General features: G+C 52.9%; 1 protein-coding gene across 1 annotated transcript; it reads left to right on the top strand.

The window, feature by feature from the left end:
- Positions 1–9045: 9045 nt before the first annotated feature.
- Positions 9046–20087, top strand: PELI3 (pellino E3 ubiquitin protein ligase family member 3). Its single transcript, XM_081797731.1, has 8 exons — positions 9046–9211; positions 10355–10504; positions 11040–11111; positions 13144–13273; positions 13920–14021; positions 14956–15150; positions 15473–15661; positions 16981–20087. The coding sequence occupies exons 2-8, from the start codon at positions 10356–10358 to the stop codon at positions 17548–17550; spliced, it is 1407 nt and encodes a 468-aa protein (XP_081653857.1). The 5' UTR covers positions 9046–9211; position 10355; the 3' UTR covers positions 17551–20087.
- Positions 20088–20860: the final 773 nt, after the last annotated feature.

Genomic DNA, 20860 nt, shown 5'->3' with positions numbered 1-20860 from the left:
AACTTGTTCAGATTACTTATGTTCCGTTTCCTCCCCCTGTTCAAAGAGGATTATAATATGTAGACATAGCTTTAGGGGTTGTTGTGAGGATTGTTAGCACAGTGTGTTAGAACAATGCCTGGCACCTAGTAAGCGTGTGCTATGAACTGTACAACGAGAACAAAACCTTCACAGGGCTGTTGTGAGGCTTAACAGGCCCAGAACATATTTTATACATCATGCCTGATAAAATAAAATAACAAAATAAAAATAAGCCAGCATCTTATTATGTCATTTAAAATTTTTTTTTTTTTTGAGCAGTTGCTACATTCCGGGCATGCTGCTGAGCGCTTGAAGGGCATTATTATCTCATTTAATCCTCACAATGGCATGAGGTAAATTCTTTTATTATACCCCTTTTCAAACGAGAATGTTGAGGCACAAAAAGGAGGTTAAAAATACCTACCCTGTGTGTGACAAGGCTGGGAAATAAATATTGGTATTATCTGATTCTAGACCTTGTGCCATATACCATGATTCTATATTGCCTCATCTAGTAAGAGGAGATAATCCGTGTTAAACCACACTGTAAACTGTGAGGTTTTTTATTATGAATATTTTTGAACTCCCGCTAATTAAATGTGATTGTTCCTGCCTCTGAAGTTTATCAAGTTCTTTATAACACTCTACCTCATTAGCTTTAGCAAGACTCTGGAATCAAGCTGGCTCTTTGATTTACTAGTTGTAAAACCTTAGGCAAAATAATTAACTACCCTGTGCTTTGGTTTACTCACTAGTAACATGGGGCTAATAATAGTACCAATGTCCCAGGAAATTAGTTAATTCAGGTAAAGCACTTAGAAGAGAGCCTGGCCCAGAACATGCCCAGCTAGGTATGATTTATCTCTGGGTGCCCCACAATGCCCAGCATTTATTTACAAATTTATTTACAAATAAAGACATAGATCCTTCCTAAATGAAGGAATCAGGAAACAGATGGTCATGGCAGGTGCTCAGAGAGCCAAGAATGCTGCCTGGGACACTGGGCTCTGTTGCCAATGTCCACTTTCTGTCAATGAAAGGATAGTTTTGGTTATTCCAGCTCTTGCAGATTATAAGGAAACAACTCCCTAGTCTAGCTTTGGAAATGTGTGAGGTCAGAGTGTTCAGTGGTGAAAATGCGGTGCGACAGGTGAGTGGGGGTCAGATCATGCAAGTCTTGTCAGCCCTTGTAAGGCTGCAGCTTGCAGTAGAAGTCATTGGAGAGGGTTAAGTAGTTGCATTTTGAAAGGTGACCTTGGCTTGGGTATGTAGAGGGATTGAAGGAGGGCAAGCCTGGATGCAGGAAGACTCATCAGGCCAGGGCAGGAAGACAGTGGAGAGATGTTGGTGGCTTGGGACCAATTCAAGAGATACTTAGAAGATAGAAATATATTTTAGTCAAGAAATGCTTGTGCAATATGTACTGTGTCCGTCTTTATGAATAGTAACTCATGTAAACTTCATTATAATCCTATCAAGTGTTGGTGCTATTATTATTCCCCACTTTACAGACTAGAAAACTGAAGCCCAGAGCGGTCAAATCACTTGTCCAAACTTATGCTACTAGAAAGCGGCAGAGTCAGAATTTGAACCCAGACCTTTGGCTCTGGTGCACCTAACCACTCCCTAGGCTGCCTTGCCAATCAACAGAACTTAGTGCTTGGTGGGTGATTTGTCGGGGGAGGGGGAGAGAGGCATCCAGGGTGATGCTCTGGGTTCTGGCATGGAGAGTTTGGGCAAATGAATGATAAGGTCTTTTACTTTCAGTGTTGGAACATGGGAGCTATAAGTGTGGGTAGAAGATTGTGAGTTGTGTTAGGAAGTATAGTGTAAGCCTTGACAGTTGGTTTCTCTTTTTGTAATGTCAGGGCCTGGCTTAAGCTTTCACTGAGGAGGCATCCTCTTCAAAGAGACATCCATTTCAGAGATGGCTATCTAAATACATTGCCAGCCACAAGTCTAGATAAAAAGGCTCAGCTCAAGTTCCCTCTCCCCCTGAGGCTCTTTGTTTTAGAGATCTTGGTAACTGAGCACTCGAACTGTGTGATTTTACTCTTCGTGTGCTTTAAATTCCAGCTCTTCTGTTTTAAATTCACCAATAAATAGTGAGCCTGTGAAATTTTAGGCCCCCAATCTGGACCCCAATGAAAGCAGAACCCAAGGTGCTCCCCCTTCTCTCTCTCCCTCTGCAAATTGTCTGTGTGGCCCCAGGTGTGCCACGCAATTTCCAGGACCTGTGAGTAATAAACCAAAGTTCCCTAATGGTTATTACTGAGGGCATCTTGCATTCACAAACCACAAGGCGGGGCACCTGGGTGGCTCAGTCATTAAGCGTCCGACTCTTGATTTCAGCTCAGGTCATGATCTCAGTGTCCTGAGATCGAGCCCCACTTCAGGCTCCATACTGGATGTGGAGTCTGCTTAGGATTCTCTCTCTCCCTCTGCTCCTCTCCCGCTTTCTCTCTCTCTCTCTAAAAAACAACAACAAACAAAAACCCACAAGGCCAGTCCAGCCACAACATTGGTTGTCAGTAACTGAGACCAGCACACAACAGGGGTGCCTGTGGGCCACCCAGCCACAGGGCCTGGTCTGGGAGAGAAGCCTGAGCTGCACACAGAAATGCTGGCATCTGTAGCATAGAGACTGATAGTCCTTGGGGCCAAGGCCAGGAGTGAGCTCACCCAAGGAGGAAAGAAAAGTCAGCATTTAAAGAGGGGAAAGAAGAGAAGAGAAAGTGAGCAAAGGAAACCAAGAAGGAGCAGCCACAGGGTTAGAAGGCCAGGAGATGGGGCATCTGAAGCTGCAGGAGAACAGTTTGAGAAAAAGAAGTGAAGAAGTAGAAATCAAGCTAAAACTGAGCCTGAGCCCAGCAGAAAATGAAGAAGCCTGGACAATACATTACAAGTAGGGGGTTTTATACTGTGACCTCCAATGTACACAGTATAGAAAGATTCACTGGGTTGCAAGGAGGAGGAGCAAAGAGGGATGTGGAGTGACAGGGAGAGAGACTTAGGAGGTCCCAGGTGCAAAGCCTGCAGCCAGCTCTCCAGATGAGTAGTGGACCCCAGAAAAGCAGTTAAGGCCAGGAGTCAATGGCTGGCTAATCCCCTTCCCCAAGGAGGCAGCAAGACCTTAAGAGGGAACAGCTGTGTAGTGACCAAGGCATGCTTGGCAGAAATCCTGTGCCCTTGTGCAGCAGAAAGGCTCCTATGCTTTGAAGTGTAATGTGGAGAGAGCAGAGAAGCCACCAGCCCTGGAGATGAAGGCTGCTTGAGCAGAGGCCTTCTTAGGGTGGAGGTCCAGCTGGGCCATCTCATCAGGGACCCGTGTGAACAGACAGCATTGGGTGCCAGTTGTGTCCTCCTGGGGTAATGGGAAGGAACTCCAAATTTCCACCAACGGAAACAGAGATGAAGTTGAGTCAGGGAAAAGTTCTGTATCTTATATTCAGGAAGTATGAACTAAGATCTGTACCTGTCACACAAATGCTCAGCCCTGTTCCTGGTACTCTGGGAGTCCCCCTGGAGCAGCATAGAAGGGCAGGCAGAGAAGAGGGAGGCAGAGAGAGAAGGAGTAAGCTGAGCTCCCTTCCACTTTTGATTGCAGATATAGGGAGTTAGGGACCTAGAACTGCCCACATACAGTTCACCCCTCTACCTTAGCCCCCGCGTTCAATCTGTCCCGAATCCCACCCACTTCCGTTGCCACGGCTCTCACCAATTCTGCCATCTCCTCTGTGATTGTCATCCCAAAACACACACTTCTCCCTAGCTGTGTGACTTGAGTCAAGTCCCTACAGCTGTCTGGGCCTCGGTTTTCTTAACTGTGAAATAAGAATTAAAAAGTACCAACCACACAGGACTGTTGAGAGAATTTAACATAATTACGTAGACAGGGTACTTAGCTCAGGCCTGACTAAGGCATAGAGTAAGCACTCTAAGAAAGCTAACTACTAGTATTGTCAGCTGGACACTCAGGACAGCCCCCACTATGCCCTCTCTGCCTCCATTCTAGCCCCTCCAGTCTATCCTCTCCAACTCAGCCAGTGTCGGGCCCCATCTGAAGCTTGTCAGTGACACCTACAGCTTCTTTTCCCAGAGTGTGGGTCTTGGTCCATCTGAAACACTTGTCAAGTTCGGCTTTCTGGGATCTCCCTCCAGTGTCCCAGGGGATCCTGCTGGGACTCATCACTCTTCAAACTAAAGTCTACACTTCATAGCCCCTGCCACCTTCTCCAACCTCATACTCCCTACCTCACTGTCCAGCCAACCAGAGTGTACATTTCCCTGATGCCCTGAATGCCTCCCCATTTGTAGATGTACAGACATGGACACTCTTTCTCCCTTTTCCTCCTGACTCTTCTGCCTCCCTATCCCTCAGGAAGGTGACGCTTATGCACTGAATTCTCTCCTTTCTGAAGTAATATCTTGAAGCTCTAACCCCCAGTACCTCAGAATGTGACTATGTTTGGAGATGGGGCCTTTAAAGAGGTAAGTGAGGGGCATCTGGGTGGCTCAGATGGTTAAGTGTCTGCCTTCGGCTCAGGTCATGATCCCGGGGTCCTGGGATCGAGCCCCACGTCAGGCTCCCTGCCCAGTGGGGAGCCTGCTTCTCCCTCTCCCTCTGCCTCTCTCCTTGCTCATGCTCTCTCTCTCTCTCTGTATCTCTGTGTCTCAAATGAAAAAATAAAATCTTTTAAAAAATTAAAAAATAAAGAGGTAAGTGAGGGGCACCTGGTGGCTCAGTCAGTTAAGTGTCTGCCTTGGGCTCAGTTCTTGATCATGGTGTCCTGGGATGGAGCCTCCATCCCTACTCAGCAGGGACTCTGCTTCTCCCACTTTATCTACCCCTTCCCATGCTTGTGCTCTCTCTCTTGAGCACTCTTTCTCTCAGATAAATAAATAAAATCTTTAAAATAAAATAAAATAAAACAAAGAGGTAAGTGAGTTAAAATGAGGTGATTAGGTTGGGTCTTAACAATCTGACTGATGTCCTTATAAGAGGATATCAGGACACAGACATGCACCGAGGAAAGACCACATGAGGACACAGCAAGAAGGTGGCCATCTGCAAGCCAAGAAGAGAATCCTCAAAAGAAACCAGACCTGCTGACACCTTGATCTCAGACAAGACTTTTTAAAAACTAGCATTGGGGCCTATCAGTCGGTTATTACATTGATTTTTTGAGTTCAACTGTCATTTTTAACAACATAGAATGGAACAGAATAGAAAATAGCCAAGTACATCACAAGGAGTAAAGATATGTATTGTCTTGTCACACTGGTGTTTCCCTTGTGTGCCTGTGTGTGCATTGGACCATAATAAAAATGTCTTTCTTACTAATGCTCATGGGCAAAAAAAAAAAGAAAGAAAAGAAAAAGAAAGCCCCTGTAGTTTCAGCTGGAACAAGTCCTTGCCTGTTCAAATTGCAGAGTGTAAGGCTTTGGTTGAACCAGCTCATCTTATTTTAAACACTTCTATTTTAAAATATCATAAACAAACAAATAGCCTACACAATATAAATGTACAGTTGACTATTATAAAACAAGTACCCAGGTGAGTACCACTCAGTCAAGAAACTGAACAGCACCACGGACAGCACCCTGATGCTTTCCCCACACTAGCTCTTCACAATTAATGACCACCTTCCTGATTTTTGCGCTATTGACTTCTTTGACTTTCTTTATTTCTAACATTGCATTTCTCTTGGTATACACCTAGGAGTGGAATTGCTGGCTCATGTGGTAACTCTATGTTTAACTGCATGAGGCACTGTTCCTAAGCGGCTGCACCATTTTACATTCCCCTGAGCAGTGTGTGAGGATGCCAAACTCCCCACATCTGGACAATGCCTGCCTGCTTTTATCCCAGTCTATGGGTCATCCTTTCCTGTTTCGTTGCTTGAATTATATTTTTTTGTTGTGGGAAATTGACGATTTTAATTAATATATTGTAGCAACTCAGTACTAGTCTACCCCCTCTGAGGCTTGTTACTGTCATTTGTCTGATTAGTGACTGGCTGGGTTATTTTAGTGAAGTCTATCTCCGCCCTCCCCCCACTTCCCAGTCTAAATATAAAGCCTCTGTGTTGATCCTCAGGAAGTGCAGCCTTGGATATGCCCACAGTCACCCTGGGATGACAGTAGTTTGGGCAGGGCTCTCCTTGACTGACTCTTTCCCTGGCCACACCTAGCTGTTAAGCTCCACTCAATGCTAGCTGAGTCCTCTATTGTTTTCAACAATGTCCTGGGACATAAATTGCTCCAGAAACTGATCCAATCAAATTTGGTCTCTTTAAAGGAATAGGGTTTGGATCCCCAAATCTACCTGAGGGTTCAATCTTTTCCCAGCCCCCATTCCCACTTACAAGGGCCTCAAAGGCAGAACTCAGCATCTTAGCCCTTCCTGCTTCTCTCCAAATCTCTTAGCCCAGAGAGTTCCTTGTTGTTTTTCCTTCAACATCTTTTCTGAAATAGATACACAAATCTTCTTCCAAACTGTTTATGCCAGCCACTTGTCTTCAGACACTTGAACCCAAGAATTGAAGAAATAAAGGTTGTATCTTGTTCCTTTCTTTGTTGCCCCCCCCTTTTTTTTTTTTGCAAGATCTAGATTGAAGAGAGAGAAGGCAGGGGTTGAACAAAGGGATTTCAGAACAATACTGCAAATTTTTATCCCACGATAGGTAGGCAGTATTATTATTATTCCCATTTTTTTTAAAGATTTTATATATTTATTCGAGATAGATAGAGAGAGACCAGGAACAAGGAAGTAGAGGGAGAGGGAGAAGCAGGCTCCCCGCTGAGCAGAGAGCCTGATGGGGACTCCATCCCAGGACCCTGAGATCATGACCCTAGCCGAAGGCAGACACTTAACTGACTGAGCCACCCGGGCGCCCCTTATTATTCCCATTTTATAAATAAGGAACATGAGGTCTAGAGAGATTGAGAAGCTGGAGTTCTTGAGACAGAGCCAGAAGTCAAGGCTGGAACTTGGGCACTTGTGTCTGTTGATGGTGTCCCAACTCTCCCTTCCTCTCCCCCACCTGGACAATGCTGGGACCAGGCTCACCCCAGGCTTCAGGAGGCCCCTTGTGGTCTGGCCGTGCTCATCATGCAGCTCTGGTCCCCGTGCACTATACCACAGGAGAAATCTCTGTCTCCTGCAGTACCCTGGAATCTCTCTCAATCCTTCCTCCCTGCACTCTGGTGTCAGACGGTAGCACTGGGGCTCTGATCAATCCTCAGCTACGTGCTTGCATCACTGTGTGACCTGGGGCAAATATCTCTTCCCCCATTCCCCGAGCCTCAGTTTCCTCATCTGTAAACTGGAGATTCTAATAGTTATTGAGCACATGTTCACTGAGGGCCTGCTCTGGCAGGCAATGTGCTGGAAGCTGGGAATGCAAAGGGGAGTGAGACTGTCCCACTGTCCCCATGTCCCATGGTGGCTGTGCGTACCTGGCATGGAGGTGGGCACACAGCAGGCATTCAGGGATGGGAGCTCTCCTGTGGTGTAGGATTTGTATGATCTGCCGCTGACAGCCCAGCAGTCCAGCCTTCTCAGTGGTGGCCTCTCAGGGAGCCTCTCTTTGTTTAATGAGTGCCTTTGTCCCTAAAGGACGTGCTGTTAACTGCCTTCTTGTTTCATCTGGCTGCTGGGGCCCCCAAACAGTTGGCAAAGCAGTTGGTATCATGGACTATTTTTAGGTGGGGGAGTTAGTGGGGTGTGTGGATGTGGTGGGGCCCAGGGGGATCTAGGAGACAGGGAGCTTCACAAGCAACAAGATGGGGGGGGGAGAAGAGGAAGGATGCTCTCTCTCAGGAATGTATGGGCAAACTTTCACTTCTCCTTCATGACTGGGGCCAAAGGACACCTCCTCTGTACAACCTTCCTTGATTTCCTCAATAAATACTCCAAAGACCCAGTTTAAGGGTCTATCCTCTGGTCTTCCCCCAGCCCTTGGTTATGGTTCCAAACATACTGAGAAATAATGTGCTGTAGGGATCTTATCTGATACATTTCTGGGTCTCTCCTGCTCTGCACCTCTGATCCCCATCCTGCCATTCTTCATCATAACAAGGTATAGAAGTTAGGAGTCCAGATATTGGAGTCACACAGCTGAGATCTGCCCTTGGTCCCTTTCTAGCAAGATAACCACATCCAAGTTAGGTTTGTACAAATCTGTTTTCTCATCTGTAAAATGGGGGATTATCGTGCCTGCCTCCCAGAAATTAAAGGCCTTATTTTGCTCAAAGCACAGGGCATGGCACCTGGCATAGACTGATAGATCTCTTGCAAGCCCAGGCCCAGAAGGAGCTGCGTGCTCCCAAAGGTCTCCATCCCCTTTGTGGCTTCTCAGGTAGTGTGTGTGTGCTAGAGGGAAGGAGGGAGGTGTTCCCGGACACCCCGGGGCCCAGAGCCGTCCAGAGGTCACCCAGCGAGAAAGTGGCCGAGCTAGGCTGAAGACAGGTCTGTGAGTCGAGTCAATTGCAGCATTTTCCTCGGCCTCCCTGCTAACGGACACCCCCCTCCTCCGATTCCTCTAGTATTTTCCTTCTCTCTTTCCAGCCCCCTCTTCTCTCCTCTAATTCCGCGGGTTCCCATTTGGGAGGCGGGGTCTCAGCCTGGAGGTGGAGAGTCCCAGCCAAAGGTGGGGAAAGGGGCCTCACGCCCAGTGCGAAGGCTCCGGCTTGCAGTGAGAGAGGGGGCGCCCCTGTCTCTGGGAGAACCCGGAAGTCCCCAGAAATGAGGGCTGGGTCTGGGAGCCTGAACCGGGGGATGAGGCTCAAAGACACCGGAGAGTCCCCGAACCAGCGAAGACTGGCTAGGGAGTTCCTGAGACAGAGTGGTGGGCGGAGCTTCCCAGAGTCTGGGGAGGGGTGAGGGAAGGGGCGTGGTCTCCCCAGAGGGGCCGGGCTCTGTTGACTAAAGTTAAGCCTCGCCGCAAGGGGCGGAGTCTAGGGTGGGGCGGGGCTCCGGGGGGGCGGACCCAACGGGGCGGGGCATCGGGACAGGGGGCGGAGTGTGGCGGTTCGCGTTCGCCCCCTCTCCCGGCCCCGGGTGTCCCCGTGACGAGGCAGCGCGGAGCCGCCGCGGGCCGGGCCCATCCCGCCGCAGCGGCCCCGGGGCCGAGCAGGGGCGAGGCGCGAAGGGAGCGGCGCCGAGAGGGACCGGGAGCGCGGCCAGGTGAGACCGCCGGGGCGGAGGGGGCGGGGGCTGCGCCGGGCGGGCCCCGGCGGGCGCGGGGGGCGTGTTTGCGCGTCTGGGGGTGGCAGGCGGAGTGGGTCCCAGGGCGGGCGTGGGGGGCTGTTTGCGCGCTCTCGGGTTCCGGGTGGGCCCGGCGCCCGTCTGGGCACTGCCCGCGGGGCTCGGGGTGTGCGGGACTGTGTGCGTGCGCGCGCGTGTTTGTGGCGAGGGGCCGCCGGGTGTGTATCTGCGTATGCGCTGGGCCGTCATTGTGCCTGCCCCGGGCGCCGGGCGCGGGCCTGCCCCAGCGCAGTCCCTCCCGCGCGGGGATGTTTTCCAAACAGGCTTCCTGCGGAGACGGGCTCTGCTGCAGCCCCAGCCGGAGGGGGGAGCGCCGCCCCCACAGGCCTCCAGAGACCCGGGCGGCCCTGGGACTGCAGACAGACACCTGGGGGAGGGAGTGGGCGCGCACCCGGGAGGGGTCCAGAGGCCTGCCCGCCGGCTGAGGCCAAGGTGGGGAGACTGAGGCAGATGGATGGGGAGAGGAATGTGGCCAGACAGACGGAGATGGGGAGGAGGGTGGGAAGAGAGACGGTGAAAAGGACAGCCCAGGAGGACAGAGAGTCATTGAGAAAAAAGACAGACAGACAGAGGCCTAGACCTGCAAAGGGGCTGAATGATTAAGATGGATAGATAGATTCCCAAAACCCGACAGAAGGGTTACTCAGAGGCACTGGGGCCAAGAGCCAAATCCAGGAACTGAGTCTAAGATGAGGAATAAGGGTCCTCTCTAACTCTTGAGGTGTCCCTCTTCCAAGCAGATCCCAGACTGGTGTCCTGGCCAGAAAGAAGCCTCTGGCCACCCCATGTTGGTCCACCGGCTGGCCCCACCGAACATCCTGACCCTCTGAATGTGGGGCCCTCTCCTCTTGGTTACATCCCACCCATTTCCCTTCCCTGGTATCCCAGCAACCCCGGGACAGTTTAAAGGAGGCAGAGGTGGAGCAGTTGCCATAGCAACAGAGGTGGTGAAAGGTCACTTCGGCCTTAGCCTAGGTGGCCCTGCAGCAGGCCTGAGCTGGCGTTGAGGGGGTTGGGATGGGAGGTTGCAAAATTCTTTTTCTCCTCTCCCACTCTGCCCAGAATGGTGCTAGAAGGAAACCCTGAAGTGGGGTCTCCCCGAACCTCAGATCTCCGGCATCCAGGGAGCCAGGGCTCTTGTGTCCTCTCTTCTGGTGAAGATGCACAGCCAGGCGAGGAGCCCATCAAGTATGGCGAACTCATAGTCCTGGGGTGAGCGACCCTGGTCCAGGTGGGGCAGGGCACCAGGCACCCCCCAGGGCAACCAGACCAAGGGCCCCAGCTCTCCCCACATATGACCTTCTGCTGTTTGTCCCTTCTCACCTTCCCAACTGAGAGACAGAATTGACCAAACCCACCACAATTCCTGTTATTTTATTTTCCCATTTTTTATAAATTGCTGAGAAAACTCTAACTGCCCACCTAAGTTTCCGATCAGAAAAGAAGTAGCACCATCTGCCTTTCATAAAGCACCTAGCGTATGTAGTCCGGGGTGAAGAACTCTGGTTCTCCAGCAAAAATGCTTGGTTCAAATCCTGCCTCTGCAAGTTGCTTAACTTCCCTGTGCCTCCATTTTCCCATCTTACAAATAGGGACGATAATAATACCTCAGAGGGTTGTCAGAGGAATGAATGAGGTGATTTCTGTAAAGCACGTAGGACGGTGCCTGGCACATATCAAGTGTTCTGGGAGGCAGGCTTGTGCCAAGCCCTTTCATGGACATTATTTCATTTCAATCTTCACAAAGATGCTGTGAGGAAGGAGGTGAGGAAACCGAGGCTCAGAGAGGGGAAGTGACTGGTCCAAGGGCACACAGCTGGTAAGTGGCAGGGCTGGGATTCGGACCTAGGTCTTTCTTACTCTAGGTCTAGTGCACTTTGACTAAGCCGCAGCTGATCCTCATGCTACAGATGAGAAACCTGAGGCCAGGAGAGGGGAAGCGATGTGAGTTGGTGGCTAGACCTCACCCCTTCTTGGTCTCCGCCTGACCAGGATCCTTGCATCACCCAGTAGCACTGCCCCCAGGCACAGATCCCTCTTCTTATTCCCCCATCCACACCTCCTTTTGGCCTCTCTCTCTGCCATCTGCCCAGAAGATATTTGATAAGCTATGCTATCATTATGATTATTTAGAAATAATAATGGCCACTGTTTGCTGACATGTATATACCATGTGCTTTTTCCTAATAAGTTAACATTTATCAACGGCTTGCTATATATATGTCAAACCCCGTGCCAAGCGTTTTTAAATGCTTTATGTCATTTAGTTCTCACAATGAACCTGCGAGGTAGGTCCTGATTAATTAGCACCATTTTACAGAGGTCATGTGATAAGTGGAAGAGCCAGGATTTAAGCCAGGCCCATCTGAGCCCCGAGCCTGTGTCCAGAACTGCCCCACACCCCATAAGTGGGAAGAACTTCTGAGGCCAAAAGTGATTTTGCCCCTCTCAGGGCTGCTCGCAGGAGAAAAACAGCTGCTTGGTGTCCCAAAGGAAGGGCAGATTTTCCAGCTGAGGGCGAGGCCACCGATGAGGGAGAGTGCAGACCTAAGGGTAGAGGCCCTCTTGGCAGCTGTTTTTTCTCAGTAGAGCAGTGAAGCCCCACACTGGCTATAGAGCCACCCAGAGAGCGTATTGAAAAGCCCCACTGATAGTCCCATCCCCAACCTACAGAATCTGAATCTCCATGGGTGGAGCCAGGGAATCTACATTTTAACAAGCTCAAGAGAAAACTCTGATTCAAGTGGTCTTTGTCTGTATTTGGCAGCTCTTCATCCTGCTACTCCCTGCTCCAGAACCTTCCGTGGCTCCCTAGTCTCGCAGAATAAAGTCCAGACTCCTAAGCTTGGTGTTCAGGGCCCTTCCGCCAGCTTCATCTGCCTCTACTTAAGTTCACACCCAAGTCACCACTCCCTGATCTCACCAAACCCTGCCAGCCTCAGGCCCTTTGCTTGGGGTGAGCCTTCCCTCTGGAAGGGCTTCTGCAAGAGAGGCCGGAGTCAGACAGACCCGAGTTCCAATCTCTGACTTTTTCACTTACTAGCCTGGGACCTCGGGCAGGTCATTTTACCTCCCTGAGCCTCAATTTTCCTCATCTGTAAAATGGGAAGAAAGATACTTGCCTGGCAGGACATTGCATGGATTCCATTAGTAATTAATAACGTGAAACACCAGGAACACAGGAGGCTCCAGTACATGACAGTGATCAAGGCTGTGACTCACCCCATCTTTGCCTTCCACAGTCAGTCCCTCCGGATAAAAGCTGGAAGGAAGGTAGAAATTTGACATGTATGGATATATGGAGGTGGTGGCATTGTGGGTCTGTTTTTTCTTTCATTCTGGTTTCCAGTCGTACTTGTGGTGTCGTAAATGATAGTTTGCTGTAAAGGTGAATCCTTTCCAGTTCTTCAAGGCCTAGTAAATGTGTTAGCCCTCTCAGAAACCTGATCTGAGCATTCCTTTCTCCTGCCTCTGGGCCTGTGGTGCAGTTGGTGCCCTGCTTCCTTGAAAAGCTCAGGACACCCCTTCTCTGCCAGCGAGGGGACAGAACTGACCTGCGATGTGCCCTCTGTGGCACCCCAGGGCCCTGCAGCTGACCAGTCAGGTGTCCAGGAAACCTGGATAATTGAATGAAAGGCCTTTTAAGATATTCTGCCCCTTACTCTACTCCCCAAGCGCACTGATTTGATAGCGTAGGGTCTCCTAGTTTCAGGTGGTTGTAGGGCTTGTTTATGAAGGGAGACTCTGCCCAGAAGTTGGCAGTTCCTCCAAATCTCTCAGGGGCTCACTTTCTCTCTCTCTCTCTCTCTTTCTCCCTGCAACCCCTTCTTTTTAAACCCCTACATCCACAGCTACAATGGGTGTCTGGCAAGTGGGGACAAGGGTCGCCGGAGAAGCCGCCTGGCGCTGAGCCGCCGGCCCCATGCCAACGGCGTGAAGCCCGACGTCATGCACCACATCTCCACACCGCTTGTATCCAAGGCAAGCAGCTTGTCCCAGTGGACCTGGACAGAGGTCCTGCGCTGCCCGCCCAAGTCCCAGGTCTTCGGCCTTCCCGGTCCTACCCACCCACGGCCCCACCAGAACAGGGGAGCCCACCATGTCCTCACTCGCTGCCTTGGGCTGCCAGAGAAATGGTGCCGAGGGGAGATCCTTTGTAATGTACTATGCGTCACAGTTTGCAGAATGTTTCTTTGATGACCAGACCCCAGTCACTGCATGGAAATGATCAGCATCATTTCGAGGCAGCCACAGCTCAGAGAAGGGACGTGACAATCACACAGCAATGACAAAGGAAAAGCCTTTGGCTTCAGAGGACTTGGGTTGAGATACAGGCTCTCCTGTGTCCAGCTGTGTGTCTTTAGGCCAGTTTCTTCTCCCCTCTGAGCTGCGGTTCCCTCCACTGTAAAATGGGCATGATAATGATGTCTCCTTCTTGGGGTGGCTATAGGGGTCAAATAAGGTAACCTGCGTATAATGCTGGCTGCCCAGTACATCCTCGGCAAGGGTAGAGCTGCCCCTTCGCTGGCCTTGGCCAGTGGGCTTTGGGTTCCAGCCTCTGACTCCGAGGCTCACACTTCTCCTGGCCACATGCCCTGGGAAGTGACTTCTCCTTTCTCCCCACCAGGCACTGAGTAACCGCGGCCAGCACAGCATCTCGTACACGCTGTCCCGGAGCCACTCGGTCATCGTCGAGTACACACATGACAGCGACACGGACATGTTCCAGGTATGGCTCAGGCCCCTCTGTGCGCCTCTTGGCCACTGGGCCACCAGGTCTCGATGTGCAGCTCTGCGGGCATTCCAGGGTGAACCTGGAAGACTGAAGGCCGTGGTGAAGTTGCTTTGGGGGCACTCAGTGTAATCGACTACACTCCAGATGAAGAAGTGGGATGTCCAAGGAGGGCTGTTGACTTCCTGGAGTCACACAGCAAATCAGTGGCTACATCAAAATTTAAAACCCAGGACCAGACACCCAGGCCACGGGAGGCCATGCAGCTTAGGGGTTCAGAGTGTGGCGTGAGAGTCATACTGCCTGGGTCAGATCCCAGCTCCATCACCTACCAGCTAGGTGACTTTGGGCAAGAATCACTTAACGTACTCGCTCTGGGCCTCAGTTTCCTCATCTGTACAGCGGGGCCAATAACGTACAATTATCGGGGTTCAGAGTGTGGCGTGAGAGTCATACTGCCTGGGTCAGATCCCAGCTCCATCACCTACCAGCTAGGTGACTTTGGGCAAGAGTCACTTAACGTACTCGCTCTGGGCCTCAGTTTCCTCATCTGTACAGTGGGGCCAATAACGTACAATTATCGGGTAGATTAGCGGAGGTATTGTACATGAAGTGCTTGGCATGGTATCTAGTACATACAAAAAATTTGCTATTTGCTGCTAATGTTTGGGCACTCCCAGACTGGGTGTCACCTTTTCACTGGTCTATCAAATAAATCAACTCATTTTTATTGAGTGGGGGAGACAGAGAAGACCCCAGACCCCAGGGACTGGATTTGGCGACTCCAGCTGAGAGCCCAGAGGGCTCCTCCTCATTATTTGGTGACCCTACAAGCGGAGCAGCTGCTGGGAACCCGGTGGGAGGGTTGGGAAGCCCGTGGGATTGACCTGCACACACGGCACCCCTGTACTTGCTCTCCCCTTCCTCACAGATCGGCCGCTCCACGGAGAACATGATCGACTTTGTGGTAACAGACACATCCCCCGGAGGAGGGGCTGCTGAGGGCCCCTCAGCCCAGAGCACCATCTCCCGCTATGCCTGCCGCATCCTCTGTGACCGCCGGCCACCCTATACTGCCCGCATCTACGCCGCTGGTTTCGATGCCTCCAGCAACATCTTCCTTGGAGTGAGTGAGCCCACCCCCAGGCAGGGACTGGCACCTCATCTGAGAGTGAGCAGAGGGGTAGGGGAGGGACGGGCAGCGCCCTGGGGGGATGGACCAGCCCGGCAGTCGTCCTAACCATGACCTGGGCTGGCATTAGTGATGCCACTTAAAAAATGAGCACCGTGAGGCTCCGAGAGTTCAGGCGATGCCCATGGCCGTGCAGCGTCCATTCTGGTCCTCTCTGGGCCACCTCTGACCTTGAGGGTAAAGGGGCAGCATCCGTGGCTGACAGCCTGCCGGGGGGCCACTCGGGGATATGATCTGATCCCGCATGTGGTCCCAGGAGCGGGCGGCCAAGTGGCGGACCCCTGACGGCCTGATGGATGGCTTAACCACCAATGGTGTCCTGGTGATGCACCCAGCGGGCGGCTTCTCTGAGGACTCGGCCCCGGGTGTCTGGAGGGAGATATCGGTCTGTGGGAATGTGTACTCTCTGAGGGACAGCCGCTCTGCACAGCAGCGAGGGAAGCTGGTAGGTGGCCTGCTCCATGCCCACCCCCTCCCCTCATCCCTCCCGGGCCCTTCCCCCTGATCTCCTGCCCTCCGATACAAGGGAGCCCCATCAGGCTCCGTCTGGGGGCCATGCACCACTTGCCCCACAGAGAGGGCCAGACCACGGTCCCCAAAACATAGCCCACATATTGCTGGAGGTCCGTGGGGTGGCGTGTGGTAGAGCAGACATAAACACTGCGGTACCAAGTGACTTTAGGGATGCCGGCAGCTGAAAAAATCACAGCCTCTTACGAGGATGACACTTGGCCCATGTGTGAGCAGTTTATAGCCTAAAGTGTTGACAGTCTGTAACGTGTCTCTCACGTTCAGACAGATTTAGCCTTATTATCCTTGCCTAGCGGGGAAGGGCCCTTGGAGGAGTTCTGACAGAGGTGACGGTGAAGGCTCCCCATGGCACAGATCAGAGAACCAAGGTTCGGAGCCAGGAGAGAGTCCTAGAGAGACGTCGGGGCCAGCCCAAGGTCATGTGGCCAGGCTGCTCAAATGGGCCATGCAGAGCCATTCCAGCGTATGAGCACATGGGGCCAGTGGAGGCGAAATCTCAGGGAAGAGCACGGCTTCTCTCTCCAGAGCATCGATTCTACCGGGAGAGTTGGGGAAACGTTATTTTTAAAAACTGTGCCTGTGAATTTCACTAGCATTCACTTGTGGAGTACCTACTATGTTCCAGGTTCCGTTCCAAGCGTTTGCAATGGTTGATTCGTGAGAACCACTTGAGATAACGGGAAGCATGGGAAGTAGCATCCATCCCGAGGATAAGGAAATTAAGACCCAGAGAGGTTGAGTTACTCGACCAGGGATGCAGAGTTAGTCAGCAGTGAAGCCAGAATTCACACCCAGGCCGGCTAGCTCTAGAGTCCTTGCTTTTAACCACAGCCATGAGGACAGCTGCCGTGGGCCGAGTCCCCCGTGTTTCAGATAGAAGAGTTTCCCACTGTGCCCTCAGAGGAGAGCCTGGGTCTCATTTTGGTCCAGATCTCCTGATTTGACAGATGAAGTGATCAAGGCCCACGTCCCACTGTGAGGGACAGCGCATGCCTGGGAGCATTGACTTGCCCTCCCACGTGGCTTCTTAGCCCTCCTGGCCCCTCTGCCTCTGTCCTCACTCCTCCTCTGCCCCAGGCCTCCCCTCTCCTCTGCCCTAGCCCCCTGTCCAGGGTGTTCTCTCCAGGGAGGTTTGGTGGGATGGACAGGTGGCTTGGCTGGGGTGATGGCTGCCCGACGGCCAGGGGTTTGGTGCCCTCTTGAGCAGTAAGGCCCTTCTGCTGTCTCTGGCAGGTGGAAAACGAGTCCAATGTGCTGCAGGACGGCTCCCTCATTGACCTGTGTGGGGCCACTCTGCTGTGGCGCACACCAGCAGGGCTGCTGAGGGCACCCACACTGAAGCAGCTGGAGGCCCAGCGGCAGGAGGCGAACGCGGCCCGGCCCCAGTGCCCTGTGGGCCTCAGCACCCTGGCCTTCCCCAGTCCGGCCCGGGGCCGCACGGCACCCGACAAGCAGCAACCCTGGGTCTACGTCCGGTGTGGCCACGTCCACGGCTACCACGGCTGGGGCTGCAGGAGAGAGCGGGGCCCCCAGGAGCGAGAGTGTCCTCTCTGTCGCCTCGTGGGGCCCTATGTCCCCCTGTGGCTTGGCCAGGAGGCCGGCCTCTGTCTGGACCCTGGGCCACCCAGCCATGCCTTTGCACCCTGCGGCCACGTCTGTTCCGAGAAGACTGCCCGCTACTGGGCCCAGACACCACTGCCCCATGGCACCCACGCTTTCCACGCTGCCTGCCCCTTTTGTGGCGCCTGGCTCACCGGCGAGCATGGCTGCGTCCGCCTCATTTTCCAGGGACCGCTGGACTAGGCTTCCCCAGGCCCCGGCTGCCATGCCCACCTGCCCACCTAGGTCCCCCACCTCCTGCAGCCCAGAGGGAGCTCTGCATGTGGGACTCTACCCGCTGGTGCATAGCCACACCAGATGGACGTGTTGGATGGGCTGTGCTCCTCCCCTCTTAACTCTGGTCCCTGAAACCCCTACCCCAGTCAGAATGACGGGGCCCTCAGCACCAGCTCTGTCCTGGGCTGATGGAGGGAAGCCCACCCCTATGCCCTGGCCCTTCCTGGGGTGTCCCACGTCATGCCGCCTACACTGTGTCCCTGGGGGAGTGAAGGGGCCATGGGTCCCTGACCCCCAGCTTAGGCTGGCTGTGCCCTGAGCCTGCCGACCCAGCTCCAGATATTCACCCTGCTGCTGCCCTGGGTTCCTCTATAAACCTCGCTGCTCAGCTGCCCTCACAAATCCCACGTGTCCAGCATGCGTGCAATGCTGCCAGCCCCCGCATGAGTGACGGGTGGGCAGCAGGCTGGGGCCGGCATCTGCTGATACCCACTATGGGCTGGACTCCGTGCCAAGTGGGCTCTGGAAACACAGAGACGATCAGACTTGGTTCCCTGCCCGGTGGAATTCACAGTCTAGCGGACGACAGACCAAATTGCCGGACGACAACACAGTTTCCTGCGTACCAGCAGCAGAGAGTCATCAAGGGCTGTGGAGCAGGTCTCCCAAGCGGGCGGGAGAGTGAGGGGGGCTCGCGTGGGAACTCCCCACCGAAGGGGATGGCGCTCTGGGCAGGGGGGAGGCTGAGCACGGGCTCAGGTGTGAGGAAGCAGGGACCTGAGTGAGGGGTTGAGCGGCTGGAGCAGAGGCACTAGTGGGGGCAGAAAGAAGGCTGGAGCAAGACGTTACGGGCTGCGCTGACGCTGGATGGAGGCTTTGGAACCTCGCTTGTGGACAGTCAGGAGCGGAGGGAGGAGAGAGGACTCGCGCTCCCAGAGTGCTGGCTGTGACGGAAGGGCTACTATTACCAAGTGCCCACCATGCCCTGCGCGGTGCCACTTCTGCTCATAACTATGTTAATGGAGCATGAACCAGGAGGCTTTGCTGTTTAATCCTCACAGTAACCCCGGGGAGGGGGAGGTGTTACCATTTCTGTTTACGGGGAGATTAAGGCACATGTGCCAAGTCACACAGCTAGAAAGTGGCCAAGCCGGGATTCAAACCCGTGACTGCCTGCCTGGCCTCAGCCTGACCTCCTCCATCACACCGTGCTGCTTTCCTTGGACGGGGGTGGGAGAATGGGGAGGGCAGCTCAGGTCACCGGAACTGCATGTGCAAACATGTGGCAGGGACCATGCTTGACCGACCAAGGGGCCAGGTCTGGAGCAGCAGAAAAGAGACATGGGGGGTGAGGACATTGGGCTGAGGCCTGATGGCCCTCGGTTGCCATGGAGACCAAGTCCGAACTGGACCCTTACTCATCTTGGCTAAGTGGCACCTCTCTCTGAGAGCCAAGGCAGGCTCAGTGTGCTGCTGGGGTTGCTTTCAGACCATTCCTGGGGGGAGCAAGCTAGGGAGACCAGCAGATGGAGGTTCTGGAGTATAAAAAATTTCTGAAAATGAGGCTTCTAAGTACAGGCCTGACCTGGGCATCATCCCCAGTTGAAGACAGCCGCTAGAGCCTTAGGGAGTATAGATTCCAAGGGGAGGGCCTGCTGCAGGTCACACAAGTGGTAGGGGCCACAGAGACCAGACCCAGGGCTCTCGATAGGACAGAGGGCTCCTGTGGGTGGTGAAAAGGGGATGTGATGAGATTCCTGCTCCCGGAGCATCACATGCCACAGTGGGGGAGCCAAGATGGGGCTGCCTGATCAGGCAGATGTGAGAATACACACACACGCACATACCACTGGGAATCCAGTTCTCTCTTCTGACCCTGTTGGGAGCCAGGTAGGGGATGTTCCGCTTCTGTTTCCAGCAAGGAGAGGAAGGAGGAGAGACAAGCAAAGAGCATGGTACCACCCCAGGGAGAACTTGGAGGTAGTGGTGGAGGGTAAGACAGCCCTGATCTTGGCCCACCTCTGCCCCTTTCCAGCTCTTGGAGCCTCAGTCTCCTCACCTGTTAAATGGAATAGCAATTTTTATATCACCAGATGGCTGTGAATGTACTGAGAGCCCTGTAATACAGTAGGTATTTAATGTTACTTCCTCACCTTCCCTTCCTGCATTTCCATAGGGAAGAACCAAGGCTAGGGATGGTCGTGACTCCAGTGAGTAGACTTCGTATGATTATATGCGTGTGTGCGCTGGGGCCAGTGGAGGGGACAGTGTGGTGGAAGTTCTCAGGAAGGCTAGATCCCGGTTCAGGGACACCTGAGGATAGCCTGGGTGTCCTAGGGAAGTCAATGAACCTATTAGCCTCAGTTTCCCCATCTCCTACAATGGGTAAAGTGATGATATCCTATCAGGGTTGTTACAAGAATGAAATATCCTCCATGTCAAGCTGTTAACACAGGACCTCGTGTATTAACTGTGAACATAAAAACGCTGCTTGTTTGAGAATGCCAGGAATACTGGGATCTTTTACTAGCCTGAGCTGCCCATTGGTGGCTAGAGAGCACTACCTCCTTTGCTGGTGCCCATCTCAAATTCACCCAAGTCAGGGGAGTATACCCATTTTAAAGACAATAAAAATTGAAGCACAGGAAGAAGAGGTGGGACTTTCCTAAGGACACAGAGAATTTATTGAGCTTGAGCTCCTCCCTGTGATGATAATGGTCACTAGAGCCAACAGCAGCATTGTTGTGTCAAGCAGGCCTTTGGGCACTTTCATAAATGAGCAACTGGCATCAATGGTGGGCAGATGCAGACACAGGTGTGGCAGCCTGTGTAAGCTGTGAGCCCAGACACAGGTGTGGCAAAGGTAGGGCAAGGAGAGTGTGTGGATTTCAGGTATTCCCTTTCTCCAGCCCCTCTGGGCATAACACTAGGGAGCAGACTGCCCAGTCATCAGTTCACTCAGGGCTACAGCATCCTTCGGAGTGGAGACAATTGTTAGCTGGGTTTTCTGGCTGAGGAAGACTCAGAGAGGTAAAGTGTCCCACCCAAGGCCACACAACCAGTAGATGATGGGGGCCTGATTGGACCTTAGATGGCCTGCCTCTGCCCACGCTGACCCAGGCCCCTCTCAATGCTCCCCGCTGAGCCCAGGCCTGGTGCCAGCACTTGGACATGCCATGCCCAACCCAGGTCGTCCTCTTGTGAGTCCATCCAGACGTGCAAAGGTGGACCTCAGGCCCAGCTCTGTCCTGGGCAGCCTTTTGGGGTCACAGGCAGC

This window comes from Leptonychotes weddellii, chromosome 11, assembly GCF_054177405.1.
Source record: "Leptonychotes weddellii isolate Sample4059 chromosome 11, ASM5417740v2, whole genome shotgun sequence".
Classification (NCBI taxonomy): Eukaryota; Metazoa; Chordata; class Mammalia; order Carnivora; family Phocidae; genus Leptonychotes; species Leptonychotes weddellii.
This window is presented reverse-complemented; position numbering and strand designations above follow the sequence as displayed.